Source organism: Scyliorhinus canicula, chromosome 5 (assembly GCF_902713615.1).
Source record: "Scyliorhinus canicula chromosome 5, sScyCan1.1, whole genome shotgun sequence".
In the NCBI taxonomy this organism is placed as follows: Eukaryota; Metazoa; Chordata; class Chondrichthyes; order Carcharhiniformes; family Scyliorhinidae; genus Scyliorhinus; species Scyliorhinus canicula.
Window position 1 is genome coordinate 26796175 of NC_052150.1, and position 15381 is coordinate 26811555.

The window sequence follows — 15381 nt, forward strand, 5'->3', positions numbered from 1 at the left end:
CAACACCTAAGGTCGGGTGGGATTCTACGTTGGCTGACGCCGGAATCGGGAAATGTGATTGGGCGGAGAATCAGTTTTGATGCCAAAATAGTGTCTGGCGCCGGTTTTGCTGTTGTGGAAGTCCATGAATCCTGCACTGGCATCAACACTTAGTCTCAGAAACAGAATTCTACCCGTCATGTTTAGGACTCACAAAGGTAAATTGCACAACACCCTTATAGTTTTGCAAATGGATTTTATTTCATTACCATTCTTACAAAATTTAGGCAGTCTAGGTTTACAATGTGACAATATTTGGCAGCCTCTGATATACAGACAGAGCTAGCAATGTAGAAAAATAAAAGCGTCATCTGTGGAGAGAGCAATATTCACAACGCCCGAAGCTTGCTTCTAGCCCTCTTGACTTTCAGACCACATGTGCCCTTTCCATTACAGATTAGTTAAAGAGGGAAAGAATACTGATTAAAGTGCATGGCTTCGGGTAAGATTAGAACCAATGTATTCAGGTAATGTTTACAACGGAAAGCTTAAGGCGACAATTACAAGTCTTGATTTGGCATCAAGCATTAACTTTGACTGGAGTTTCAGATTGTTGACTTGTAATAAAACAGAAACTTAAATCTGAGCCTCTCTACAGTGCATATTAGATCAATAGCAGAACCGCCCCAACTTCAACAGAGCAGCTGCATTCATAGCTATAAGTCCCTCTGTACCTTAGTTGGCAGTGAAGTAGCAGCAACTAGCTATGCTGTGAAGTAGAAACTGTACCTTATGATAAAATGCACAATCTGAACTGTGCATTTATATACAGGTAGAAGTTAAGATTTGTAAAGTTAAACAATGATGAAACAATTGAATTATATTTTTAAGGTATGATCCAACAAGTGATAAACACGTCAATTTTAATGGAGCAATAATCAATGTTGTGGATTATTGCTGTGTTGGATATTTTGTGAATGCCGAGATTGGCTATTTACATATAATTTGAGGTATTTAATTTCGGCATAAACCATCTCTGCAAAACACTATTTGAAGACTTTTACAACTCGTCTGGAAGCTTTACATTTCAGTTGCACTTCATTCTTTATCCTCTGCGTGTTCGATTTTCCTTTGAATACTACAGAAATTATGAAAATAGTTATTATCATGTTAGCACCATAGACCCACTTTCCTGGATCAAATGGTGGTCCAGCCTTAATTTCTGCCAGGCTGGGGATATGTTTAACCATTTCCATAAGACTATTGTACCTCCGAGGCAACACAAACCCACCTTACGCAACAAGACATTTGACTCTCGGGCAGTAGTTGGAGGAATAAGTACAAATTGTGCAGAGGTCCACGAGTTGGATCCATAGATGATTGAGGTCAAACGGTGGGGGGAGGGGGTGGAAACAAAAGAAAGGCCAGGATTCAAATAGGAAATAGAAGATGGGAAGAAAACAGCTAGCATGTCCGAGCAGAAGATAGCGCTGCATTTTCACAAAACCTCGAAATTGTGGGCAGTGGCTAGAAAGCGAAATCTGAATTTTTGAAACATTAAAATCTGAATTCAAAGAGGTTAGATAAACAGTGCTCCCCATGTTGTGTGTGATGGAATGTGTAGTCGACTCTTGCGAACCGCGTGCGTCACGAGCATGCCTATTCCACCGGCTGAAGAATGGCGGGTGTTCATTTACCTCATGTCATCAGCAGTTCACAAAGCATAGAAGCCAACTGGTCCCATGTTTTCAGACCAACTTAAATTACATAACGCATCAAAGTTATTGCTATGTTTCCTTGTTACTGAAGTGCCAATTTAAAAAATCTTCACATTCACAAGTCTTCATTCAATATTCTTCTTGGAACCTCAAGCTGGGATCTGCCTGCGCACTTGTGTGATATCAGAAGTGATGCACTCAGTAGAAAATCCGCTAAAGCTTTCATTCAGTCAGTGGTTTATGCTCTTTGCAGCCCAGGCAGGGCCATTCCATAAAGTGCAGAATCAATCTTCAGAAGCGCACGAGAGAGTAATTCGCTAAGAACCCCCACGATAAGGTAAAACGGCTCTTAGCTTAAGAATAGAAGGCAGGTTTACCAGAATGCAATAAAGGTGGAATGAAATGAAGCAGCAGTGTGCCAAGAACAAAGAAGGTGACCTTGTGCCAGTTTCCAATTCCTCACTTAAACAAGGTGAGGCAGGAATGTGTGGTACAAGATTCACCACTATCGCATACACAATGGCTGTAATATATTCTACTCCCCTTAACAAACCACTGGTTGATAAATGTCTCTCAAGGTCTATAGAACTTGTGCTAACTGCATTTTTAGAAGCAGAATTCTAATCACGTTCAGCATGACTATTTGACAGACTCTGCATCTTCATAATCAAACTGGTCGAGGTCTGGAGAAAAGAAAGATAGACAGTCCGTATCTATGTTGTATGACGGGCAGTAGTTGCTTCGATACAGGGACGAAGACCCACTTTTGTCCCAGACTCTACAACATGTTTACGTAGGCTTGGCCATTTTCATCTGTGCAAGGCTGCAGAAACATCAGTCTCCAAGTATTATTTTCTTTCAGTGTAAACCTTTCATTGACTGAAAATCATTAAAACTGCGGGAAGTCTCACATCCCACCCCCGGTGTCAGATAGATATCAGCATTAGGCCGGCATGTGATGGTGTTAAGGGTGTGATTCACCTGTACCTGCCTCATCCTTTGGCATCTGCGAGCTGTATTCCTCAAACCCACTTGCTAAACCCACTGGTTCCAATCCTGCTTTTGTTTGAAGGCTGATGACGATGATTCTTGACGCTCCAAACCTTATTGAAGTATGTTCCTTTGGCAGGCAAAACACGGCAGCTCAGTTAGAGTCCTGTCTCATTTATGTTGAGCGCATGTTTAAGGGAAACAACTGTCAAATTGGTATTGGAGAGCTGTGTGTTACCAAAGTGTTACCTGCAAATACCATCTCACAAACAGCCTCTTTGCAATAATGCATTTTTCGCAATGAGAAAAACTATTCATTGGTGAGATTTTCCATCCCCGTCTGACCACCCAGAGAGAAATTTGACCACGCGAGGCAGCCAAAGAGGACAGACATCTGCACCTGACATGTTAAGACTGACATTCCTGTGCCTCTTTCATTTTGGCATCTTTCCTCTGACTGCTTCCCCAATCAGTGTTTTGAGAGAGAGTCCACGGTTTCATGATCCTTTACCAACATTGGATGAGAATTTTGTGAAACGTCAGAGAACCTGGAAATGTTTGGCTGCCTCACCGATTGCTGAAGGAAGGATCGGACCTCTTGCGATGCAGAGGAAGTGCGATGCAGAGGAAGTGCGATGCTCTTGAACCTAACAGAAGTTCCGGTTCTTCACACACAATCGGTTGGAACCATCCAAAGAGGTGACCATAATGCGCCACTGTGAACTGGTTCAAATGCTGGTGATATTGAACTATCTGGAGTTGTCCATCAGAAGTTGTCCACTGATTAGGTATTAATGGCCATCATTGTTCCTATACTGTACTTGATCAGAGAGAGCCATTCAAAATCAACAGATTTGCACACATGACCAATGATGGGGGGGGGCAGTGTTTGCCTTTCTGTACTCTTAATTGGAGGTATAAATAACTTGCTGTAATGTTAAAAAGAAAAATCTGAAACAAGCTTGAATGTTTTTTTTCTAATAACTAGAAATACGTTGAAATGAACGACGACGATTTGGGTTCCTACTTTTGATTCTTTCAACCAAGGCACCTTGCAAGTAGATACATTCCCGGTGAAGGTGGTGCGTACGTCAAATTAAAAAACTTAATCATCCTTAGGTCCTTTTACTTTCTGGTCATATGTGCCAGCGTGTTTGTAGCCCACTACGTAGCCAGTATTTTGAACCAGGTACTCTCTTCCGGCTTTTCCTCGGCCTTTCCCACTGGGATCAAACCTTTCCTTGTGGGAGCCGGTGAACTTTGAGGTGTCTGTTAGTCGCGTCAATGTGGGAGATAGCACGGTTTTCTGCAGAGAAAACAATTGAAGCAACATTATACTTTTTTTTTAAAAAAGGACTTTATGTGCATATTTTTTAAGAAAGTTCATACAAGATCGTACATGGTTGGTCATCTATGCTCCGGGGGTAGTAGTCTCTTGTCCAAGTTAAGAGGTTGTGGGTTTTAAATCCCATGCCAAGGAATTGAGCACAAGATTGTTACTGCTATTTCGATACAGTAATCCTGGGTGGGATTCTCCGTTGCCCGACGCCAATATCGTAATCGGCGATCGGGCGGAGAATCGAATCCGACGCCCAAATCGGAGCCGGTGCCGGTTTTACATCAGTCAGCCATGCTCTGTCCCCTCGGAAATGGCGTAATCGCGTTGCGCGCCCTTGCAACGGCGGTGGCACGTCATCGGCAAGCCCGCCTGCAATGCTCTGTCCCCAATGGGCCGAATTCCCGACGGTGCGTGACACGCGTGGTCTCAGCGGTCGGGAACCCGGCGAGGCGGCTGCGGATTGTGTCCAGCGCCGCCACACTCGACTGGGATCCGTGCCACTGGCTGGGGGGAGGCTCACGCAAGGGCTGGGGGGGCTGGTGGGGGGTGGCTGGAGGGTGGGCTGTGGGGTCCCGAATGGCAGGTCGGGTCCACGCACAGCCGGCGGCATGTTGTACGGCGTGCCCGCTGCAGAAGAGTTTCTGTCTCTTTTCTTTGTGGGGCCAACTCCATTAGCAGTTAGATCTCAGCTCGTGAACGGGAGTGAGGTGGGGGGAGGGGCCGTGCCACTTGGATCTGTTTGGGCAGGTCTCTATGAACGGAGGGGGCTTGTCTGGTAGGGGCGAAGGGGATGGTAAGGAGAGAGAGAATTGTTCTTTGGGAGGTAGCTGGTAGGTTTCTCGGTCTCCTTCAGCACCCCTCCATGCTCCTTCACCATCTCAGGGATCCTTCCCAATCGCTCTCTTATCGCATCCTCAACAGACGTTCCGAGGATCTCCATCATCTCCCTCCTTGCCTCTCAAAGTGTTTGCCGATTGTCTCTCGAACTAGAGTGTGATAACCTCTGTCAGGGAGGGGGTGAAGGAGAGGATAGATTGCTGACAGTGACCAGGGATTTTTCTTTGTCTGACCTGATAGGTGGGGCTGGTGGCCATCTTGGGTGGTCCTTGGTTCTCAGAACCTGGAAGTCGGAGGAGGGGATAATTCTTTGTAGTGGAACTGACGGACTTGAGAGGGAGGAGGAGTGAGAGAACCCCAATTAGACTAGTTAAGTGAAACATTAGAGATTTGGTGGGCCCGGTGTGAGTTTTATCTCAACTGAAGAATATAAGGGCCGATGTAGTGCTTCTGCAGGAGACCAACCTGCAGGTGAGGGATCAGATTAGACTTTGAAGTGCTGGGTGAGCATGGTGCATCATTCGGACTTTGATAGTTGGGGGGGGGGGGGGGGGGGGGGGGGGGGGGTGATGTTGGTGATCTTAATTTAAAAAAGGATCCGTTTTCTTGCAGGAAGGGTCGTAGCAGATCAGGGAGTATATTATAGTCACTGGGATGCTGGAATGTAAGTTAGTGGTGTGGTGAATGTGTACACCCCAAACTGGGACGATGTAACATTCATGAGAAGGCTGTTGGCGGCAATACAAGACTTAGATATGCATCAGTTGATTCTTGGGGGAGATATGTTGTTAGCCCCTTCAAAGGGATGGCAAAGGTGCTGTTGCCATTCATGGACGAAATGGGGAGGGAGGGGGAGCAGATCCTTGGTGGCTTATGCACCCTGGGGATCAGGAATTTTCTTTTTTCTCCCTAGTACATAAAGTATATCCAAAGATAGATTTTGTTTTTATGATGGAAAACTCTCTTCTGTCTGGGGTGAGGAAAGCTGAATACTCAGCGATAGTCATCTCAGACCATGCTCCACATCTATAGATTTGGTACTAGAAATAGGTCCGGTTCAACGTCTAGCATGGAAGCTGGATGTGGGGTTATTGGCAGATTTGTAGATGGATATCGAGGGCTGTAGACACATGTGGGGTTTAAAGGGAACAAGTTGGCTATGCCCTCGGTTCTGTGGGAGGCCCTGAATGCAGTGATTAGAGGAGAGATAATTTCACACAAAGCATATCTGAATAGGGAGGCAAGGGAGGAACTCCAAAAGTTGGTAGAGGACATCTTGGCCGTCGACCGTAGGCACTTGAATGACCCAACCCCAGAGCTCCTAGCAAGCAGGAAAAAGCTGCAGATGCACTTTGACCTGGTTATCCACAGATAAGGCGGTGTGCCAGCTGTGGTGCTCGAGGGGGGTTATGTACGTGCATGTGGAGAAGGCCAGTTGTCTCTTGGCTTGCCAATTGAGGCAGCAGGCAGCCTCCTGAGAGATTATCTAGGTAGAGACTTGTGTAGCAGGCTGGTGTCCGCTCCAAACCAAAGTTAATGGAACGTTGAAATGTTCTATAAGAGCCATGGCAGGTCAGAGCTGCTGGGGGGGGGGGGGGGGGGGGGGGGTTGGTTACGTTGGAGTGTTCGGAGGGCTTAGAGTTGCCCGAGGTGGGGGAGGAAGAGCGTGAAGAGTTGGAGCGACCGTTGGGCACAGAGGAGGTGCCGATGCAGACACGTACGGCCAGATGGGTTCCCAGTATAATTTTACAAGTTTTGGGGGACAGGTGGTGCCTTTATTAGCGGGGATGTTCGAGAACTCTGTAACACAGGGTTCCCTGCCTAGGACGTTGATGCAAGCACCAATTTCACTTCTATTAAAAAAAGAATAAGGACCCTGTGGAATGTGCGTCGTACCGCCCTATTTCTCTACTTATTGTGGCCAAGGTGTTAGCACTGAGGCTGGAACCATGCCTTCCTCACGTTATTGGGGAAGATCCAATAGGTTTTGTCAAAGGCCAGTAACTGACGTCTAACATGGGGCGATTGCTAAATGTGGTGCTTTCCCCGTCTTTGTTCCAGAGATAATTGTCACATTAGATGCCGAGAAGGCATTCGATAGGTAGAATGGGGGTATCTTTTTGCGGTCTTGGAGAAGTTTGGGTTGGGTACCAAGTTTGTGTCTTGGATACAGCTGTTGTACAAGGCCCCAACAGCTAGTGTCTGCACCAATACCATGAACTCGGGGTACTTCCAGTTAAATAGGGGAACAAGACTTTGTATCCCCTCTTGTTTGCATTGACGATACAGCCTTTTGCCATCGCCTTGAGGGCTTCAGATAAGCGGATGGATGGAGCATAGCTGTATGCTGATGATTCCTTACTTTAATGTGCTGGATCTGGTCCCCACCATGGGCGACATAATGGAATTGCTGAGGTGCTTTGGCTCTTTTTCAGAGTACAAGCGAAACTTGGGGAAAAGTGAATGGTTTCCAGTAAATCCCCCAGGGAGGGGAGTTAATCTAGGGGTGCTATCTTTTCATACGGCTGATTCCAACTTCAGCTATATGGGGGTCCAGCTAGCCCAGGATTAGGCCCGTCTCCATAAACTGGCCTATATCAGGTTGCTAGGTAGGGTCAAGGCCTATCTGCAAAGGTGGGACAATCTTTCCCTGTCTTTGGCGAGTATCAAGGTGAACATTTTGCCAAGATTTTTGTGTTTGTTCCAGTGTTTGCCGATCGTTCTCCCTAAATCCTATTTTGGGGGAGTTGAAAAGTTGATTACGTCCTTTATATGGATGGGCAAGACAGCGAGGATTCGTAGGGCAGTCCTTCAAAGGAATAGACAGCCTTAGTGTTGCCGAACCTGATATTTTACTACTGGGCAGCTAATGCGGAGAAGGTGTGGCTCGGTGTAGTGAACCGGGAGCATGTGGGTGAAGATGGAATCAAAGTCCTGCAGAGGGTCTGGTCTGGGGCATGAGCGACGGCCTCTCTCCCGTTGTTACTGATAAGTTATTCAGCAAACCCAGTGGTTGCCTCCACTTTGAAGATATAGAACATAGAACATAGAACAGTACAGCACAGAACAGGCCCTTCGGCCCTCGATGTTGTGCCGAGCAATGATCACCCTACTTAAACCCACGTAACCCGTATACCCGTAACCCAACAATCCCCCCATTAACCTTACACTACGGGCAATTTAGCATGGCCAATCCACCTAACCCGCACATCTTTGGACTGTGGGAGGAAACCGGAGCACCCGGAGGAAACCCACGCACACACGGGGAGGACGTGCAGACTCCACACAGACAGTGACCCAGCCGGGAATCGAACCTGGGACCCTGGAGCTGTGAAACATTGATGTTAACCACCATGCTACCGTGAGGCCCCTATGGAGACAATTTCAACAACATTTTAAATTGGGGTCAGTGCCGAAACTGGCATCCATTTGTGCCAATCATCTGTTTGAGCATGCGAGACGGGATGCCACTTTTGGAAGGTGGGAAGGGAAGGGGCTGGATAGGGTGGGCGATTTGTTCCTGGAGGGGTTGTTTGCCAGTCTGGTAGAACTATCGGGAGGGTCTGGGCTCTTGAAACCCGACTTGTTCAGATATTTACAAGTTCGCAACTTTGCGAGGCAGATTTTCCTGACTTTCTCTGTGGCGTCTCCAACCTCGCTTCTGGAGAGGGCTCTTTCGCTCGCAGGGTTGGAGGAAGGGAGCACTTCCGGTATCTATGGACGGATTATGGCAGAGGATTCAGTGTCGGTGGAGGATGTTAAGGCCAAGTGGGAGGAGGAGTTAGGGCCCATATTAGATGACGAGGTGTGGAGTGAGGCCCTGGGTAGGGTAAACTCCACGTCCTCATGCATGAGGGTTAGGTTTAATCCAACAGGAGGGAGTTTATAGGGCGCACCTGACTAAGTCCAGAATGAGTCGCTTTTTTGCACGGGTGGAAGACAAGAGTGGGTGCTGCTCAAGAGGTCCCGCCAACCACATGCACATGTTGTGGTCTTGCCCCAAGCTTGTGGGGCTCTGGGTCTCCTTCTTTCACGCCATGTAAGCAATTCTGAAAATTGAACTGAAGCCCTGTCCTTTAGTGGCCATATTTGGGGTGTCAGAGTCGCCAGAGTTGCAGCCGGGTGTGGGGGCCGACATCCTGGCCTTCGCTTCGCTGATTGCCCAAGTGGAGAGTACTGCTGGGATGGAGGCCTGCTTTGCCATCCCGTGTGACTGGGAGACCCGATTGAGTTCCTATGCCTTGAAAAAGTCAAGTTGCCGAAGGTGGCAGCCATTCATGGTTTACTTGAAGGAGCTGGTCATCGTTATTTGTTAAGGTGGTGGGGGGGTAAGAGAGGGAAGGGGGGGGGTTAGGTTGTGGGATGGTTTAGGCTGTGTTTTGGGGGGTTTTATGTTTGCACCAGTTTTTAAATTCGGTTTTGTTTGTTTTGTATTATTTTGTATTGAATGAAAAATCTGAATAACAATATTTTTATGTCCGTTTGATATCCCTGAACGGTGCCTCCAAACAGACCATGCAAGATTTATGGTGAAATTTGTTTGCAGACGATAAATTAGCATTTTTTGGCAACCTCAGTCTAGACTCCAGAGAACATTAGCACCAGCAGCAAATGTGGTGCTGCACTTGTAGAGGCAGGCAAACTGAGCCAAGCATAAATGCACAATGACAATTTAGAGAGCTTGAGCTGGAATATGAATGTGGGGCCAGTACGTTAACCCAAGTGTTAAGCAAGTAGACAAAGAAAGAGCTGACATTTATGTTAGCACCTAATATGTCCCCGGGAAGCCCCAAAACACTTGGCAGCCAATTAATTACTTTTTGAAGTGCAGTCGCATTTATAATGGCTGATGTGTGCACAGCAAGATCCCACAACAGCAACAGTATAAAACGTGCCCCAGTCTTCAAACTATTTCATTGGAATGTCTACCTCCAAGCGAGCAGATAGATGACAGTGCAGCACTCATTTAATATTTCACTGAAGACTTAACCTGGATTATGGGCTCAAGTAATGATAGTGGTCATGTTACTGGACTAGCAATCTGGATGCGTAGTAACGGAGAGATCAATAGTTCAATTTTCATCATGGCATTTGCAATCAGTTTTTTAAAAAACTCTGAAATCAGTAAAAGTGGCCAGTGTTGTAAAAACACAATGGGTTCGCCAAATCCTTTAGGGAAGGGAATCTGCCATCCTTACCCACACTGACATATATGTGACTTCATCCCATGCCAACATAGTTTATTCTTAGAGGTTCATGACCATTTTGTCAGGGCCACCAGCGATGGGCAAAAAAGTGGCAGAATTAAGGAGAACAAAATTCAAACAGGAAGTGGCATCTTTTCTGAAAACTGCATCCTGTTGGAGATCATAGAATCCCTACAGTGCAGAAGGAGGTAATTCAGCCCAACGGGTCTGCACCGACCCTCTGAAAAACCACTTTTTGACACCGAGGGGCAATTTAGCTTGGCCAATCTACCTACACTGCACATCTTTGGACTGCGGGAGGAAATCGGAGCACCCGAAGGAAGCCCACGCAGAAAGACACGGAGAGAACGTGCAAACTCCACACAGGCAGTCACCCAAGGCCAGAATCGAGCCCGGGTCCCTGGCGCTGTGAGGCAGCAGTGTTAACCACCAAATCTTGTCATGTTTTCTGCTGAACCTGAAAGTCTTGACGTTTTTAATACATTCAACAAAGCACCTTCAACCAAAACAAACATTTTTTCTTTTTTTTTAAAATTTAGATTAGCCAATTATTTTTTTCCAATTAAGGGGCAATTTAGCGTGGCCAATCCACCTACTTTGCACATTTTTGGGTTGTGGGGGCGAAACCCACGCAGACACGGGGAGAACGTGCAAACTCCACACGGACAGTGACCCAGAACCGGGATCGAACCTGGGACCTCAGCGCCGTGAGGCGGTTGTGCTAACCACTAGGCCACAACCAAAACAAACATGGTGAAATCCTGTCATCGTATCTTGACCATCACATATCGATCAGCAATGATCTTATTGAATGGTTGAGCAGGTTCAAGGGACTGTATGGCCCACTTCTGCTCCTGTTTCATATGTGAATATTACCTGCTCTTTAAATAATTTTTGTGGGACAATTTGCTGCTAAACATTCCATGTATAAGAGGGGCACAGCCAACTCCTTACCCAATGGCTGGGTTACTCCCCTTTTATGGGGCACTGTCTGTTGTGTAGCACTATAGACAGTCATGACATTCGTTGTGAGTAAGCAAATAAGCTTGTGACATACTGTTATGCCTGAAACGATGGGGAACATTCCTTCAATTAACTCGTGAATCTCTTGGATTGCTTCTTCCTTGATCTTCCCTTTAAACCTCTTCTGTGCGAGCTGGTCAAGAGCATCCTTAAACTGGTCAAAGGTGATAGTCCTAAAAGATTTTGCCCTGGAACACAAAAGCAATAGACATTAGAAAGACAACCAAGGGAATGTTTCTCTTTTTTTTTTAAATATATTTTTTATTCTCCTCCTTTTTCACATTTTCTTCCCAATTTACACTCAACAATAAACAATAATCAGTAACAAATGTAATGTCAATCCCCATATCAATAACAACGATCCCATCCTCAACCAAACCCCCAAACATTAGCCTGCATGTTAACATTAACAAATGACAAAAAGGAATCAGTCACCATTAACACATACAGTCCGTCCCCCCCCCCCCCCCCCCCCCCACCAACTCTTCCAGCCGCCAACCCCCCCTAAAGTTCGATGTGATCCAATTCTCAAAAGTGCATAATGAATACGGGCCATGAATTGTAGAACCCCTCCATCCTTCCCCTCAGTTCAAATTTGAGCTTTTCAAGCGTCATGAATTCCAGCAGGTCACCCCACCATGCCAGGGCACAGGGTGGAGAGGTTGATCTCTGGAAGGATCCACTTCGGGCGATCAATGAGGCGAAGGCTACAACATCTGCCTCCGTGCCCGATTCCAACCCCGGGTGGTCTGACACCCCGAATATGGCCTCCCGAGGGCCTGGGTCCAGTTTCACGTGCACCACTTTAGAGGTTACGCTAAACACCTCCTTCCAGTAATCCTCCAGCTTTAGACAGGACCAAAACATATGAACGTAGTTTGCGGCCAACCCCCCCCCCCCCCCCAATTCCCCACACGTTCACACACATCTTCTACTCCTCAAAGAGTCGGCTCATTCTCACCTTTGTAAGGTGCACTCAGCCCCAACCTCGCACACGAGGTGGAGGCATTCACCCTCCGGAGCACCTCACACCGGACCCCCTCCTCCATACCCTCTCCCAACTTGCCTTGATCACTTGTAGCGGCGCCTTCTCCTCCTCCAAAATAGCCCCGCAAACCGCTGATACTATCTCCTTCTCCAGCCCCCGTGTCGTCAGCACCTCCTCCAGCAATGTGGAAGCCGGCTCTACTGGGAAGCTCTGTATCTCCTTTCTGGCAAAGTCTTGAACCTGCATGTATCAAAATATTTCCCCCTGCTCCAGCCCATACTTCGCTCCCAGCTTTCAATCCTGCAAAACTACCCCCAAGAAATAAATATTTTAGTGTCCTAATTCCTTTCTCCTCCCATCTCTGGAAATTTCCATCCCACTTCCCTGGCTCAAATCTATGGTTCCTCCGAATCGGCATTTCCCTTGACCCTGCTCCCAACCCGAAGTGCTGTCGAAACGTCCTCCAAATTCTCAACAAAGCTATTACTACCGGACTCCCGAGCATCTCCCCGGGGCCGTCGGGAGCAGCGCTGTCACTCGCGCCTACAATCCCGATTCCCTACCTAAACTAGGGAATGTTTCTTTTTAAACCGGCTCCTGTGATTTCTCAATGCGCAATGGCTGCATGTAATCTCTTACAAAACTTATCCCATGGCCTCTAAATAATTCCTCAATATATAGAAAAGAATACCCTGCATTTTTATGTGGCAAAACATGGCAGCTAATTTGGGCAGAGCAAGATCACACGTACAGCAATGAAATAATGACAAGATAATCTGACGTAAGTGATGTTAGTTGAATGCACGGTCTGGAGTAACGAGCAGCAATAGGCGGAGGGGTCAGCAGACAATCCAAGCAGAAACATGCAGTATATCCTGTGATGCATGCTTTGAGTTGACGAGACCAGTAGAAAGCAAGTAGAAAGCACCAAGTGTCAGCCTTCCAGAATGCAGCTTTCATCGAATATTTTGATCTTTAGTGGTCTCAGGCTTTATTTCAGTATATATTCCAAGGATTAGCAGCCCGTGTATCACAGCTGTTTTATAACTGAGGGTCGGTTAGCTTAGTTGGCTGGACGGCTGGTTTGTGATGTGGAGTGATGCCAACAGCGCAGGTTCAATTCCCGTCCCAGCTGAAGTTATCCTTGAAGGCCTCAGCTTCTCAAACTTGCCCCGCGCCCGAAATGTGGTGACCCTCAGGTTAATTCACCACCAGTCAGCTCTCTCTCTCTCCTAACGGGGAGAGCAGCCCATGGGACTTTGGTGACGTTCATATTCCAGGGATTAGCAGTCCCTGTATTATCATAGAATTTATAGTGCAGAAGGAGGCCATTCGGCCCATCGAGTCTGCACCAGCTCTTGGAAAGAGCACCCTACCTAAGGTCAACACCTCCACCCTATCCCCATAACCCAGTAACCCCTGCCTGACACTAAGGGCAATTTATCATGGCCAATCCACCTAACCTGCACATCTTTGGACAGTGGGAGGAAACCAGAGCACCCGGAGGTAACCCATGCAGACATGGGGAGAATGTGCAGACTCCGCACAGACAGCGACCCAAACCGGGAATCGAACCTGGGACCCTGGAGCTGTGAAGCAATTGTGCTATCCGCAATGCTACCATGCTGCCCATATATGTGTATATATTCCAGAGATTAGCAACTAATGTGTATTGGAGGCTCGGCTCAATAATAATAATCTTTATTAGTATCACAAGTAGGCTTACATTAACACTGCAATGAAGCTACTGTGAAAAGCCCCTAGTCGCCACATCCCGGCGCCTGTTCAGATACACCGGAGAATTCAGAATGTCAGGTTCACCCAAGAGCACTTTTTTCAGGACTTGTGGGAGGAAACCGGAGAAGCGGGAGGAATCCCACGCAGACACAGGGAGAACATGCAGACTCCGCACAGTGACCCAAGCCGGGAATCGAGCCCGGGGCCCTGCCGCTGTGAAGCTACCGTGCTGCCCACAAGACGTCCGGTCAACCACACACGCATGTTCTGGTCTTGCCCCAAGCATGTGGGTTTCTGGGCCTCCTTTAGCACCATGTCGGTGATTCTGAAAATTGAACTGAGAGCCCTGGGTTAGCAGTCCGAGTCTGTTGGAGATATTGTAGAGTCCAAGGATGAGCAACCCCTGTGTTTGAGCACTCATTTATTCCAGGGATTAGCCATATTCTCCTGCAAGATAGATTTTCAGCATAATTTCCGCCAAAATGACATGGCATGTAACAAAATAACTTGCATTTTTATAGCGTCTGTCACCACCTCAGAACATCCCAAAGAACCTTATATCCAATCAGGTACTTTAAACGTAGTCACTGTTGCAATTTAGGAAATGCAGCAGCCAATTTGCACATAGTAAACTCCCACAAATAGCAACGAGATAAATTATCAAATGATCTGCTTTGGGATGTTGCATGAGGGGTAAATACTGGCCAGGATATCAGGCAGAATCCCCTCTTTGTTGAAATAGTAATGTGGAATCTTTTGCTTCCAACTGAGGGGACAAACAGGGCCTCTGCTCTACCTCTCATCCAAAAGATATCACCAATGCCGGAAGAGCTCTCCCTGAATCCAGCATTACAGCTGTCCCAATGCTGGTTAACCATTTATGTTGTTCACCATGAAACCTCAGCTGGCAAGAAAACTAAAGGCAAAATACAACAAATTAATCATGGTAAAATATGAGGTATTATCCATTTATTGGCACAAGGTGTGGAGCAGTGGAATCTAAAGTATGCTGTGAGACACCATTACATCTCAAGATTAATAGGGCTTTGAGGGGCCACTTGAGTTTCATAGAATATTGCAGCACAAAGGGAGGCTATTGAGCCCATTGCACCTGCTCTTTAAGGGCAGAATCTTCTGCCCATGGGGATGGACTTCCATGCAGGATGGGGCGAACATTCTGAACATGAAGCTTGGGTAACTGACTGCCTGGAGCCGAGTCAGCCCTTACAGAGGCAGCAGCAGCTCATCAACGTGCTTAATTGCAGACTGTGGCCACCGCCAGAATCTTCCTGGCAGCGGATGGGCCCTCGACTGAGGGTCAAGCCCAGCCTGGAGGGGTGGCTGGCCTGCGGGGCCCTCACACTTTCATCCCCCCGCCCACTGGAGCCCGAGTGTGCCAGAGTTATTATCACCAGCCTTTCTGTGATGGGGCTCCCTTCCACAGTGATGGCTTTGCAGCTGTGATCAGAGATTTGTTTAATGCAGTTTTAACCTCAGAGTATCTCACGATGAAGGCATCCTTGCAATCACCCCCGACCCCACCCCACCTTTCACTCCCAAAGT

The 15381-nt window shown here is 47.2% G+C and overlaps 1 protein-coding gene across 4 annotated transcripts in view; it reads right to left on the bottom strand.

The window, feature by feature from the left end:
• Positions 1-215: 215 nt before the first annotated feature.
• The window catches only part of LOC119965860 (tubulin polymerization-promoting protein), a 59541-nt gene continuing 44375 nt past the window's right edge, over positions 216-15381 (bottom strand). For all 4 annotated transcript variants that reach the window (XM_038796787.1, XM_038796788.1, XM_038796789.1 and 1 more), the window contains exons 3-4: positions 11128-11281; positions 216-3993 (exon numbers count right to left, since the gene is read on the bottom strand). In XM_038796787.1, the coding sequence (XP_038652715.1) occupies positions 3793-3993; positions 11128-11281 (355 nt within the window). In that variant the 3' untranslated portion in view covers positions 216-3792. The remainder of the gene's footprint in view (positions 3994-11127; positions 11282-15381) is intronic.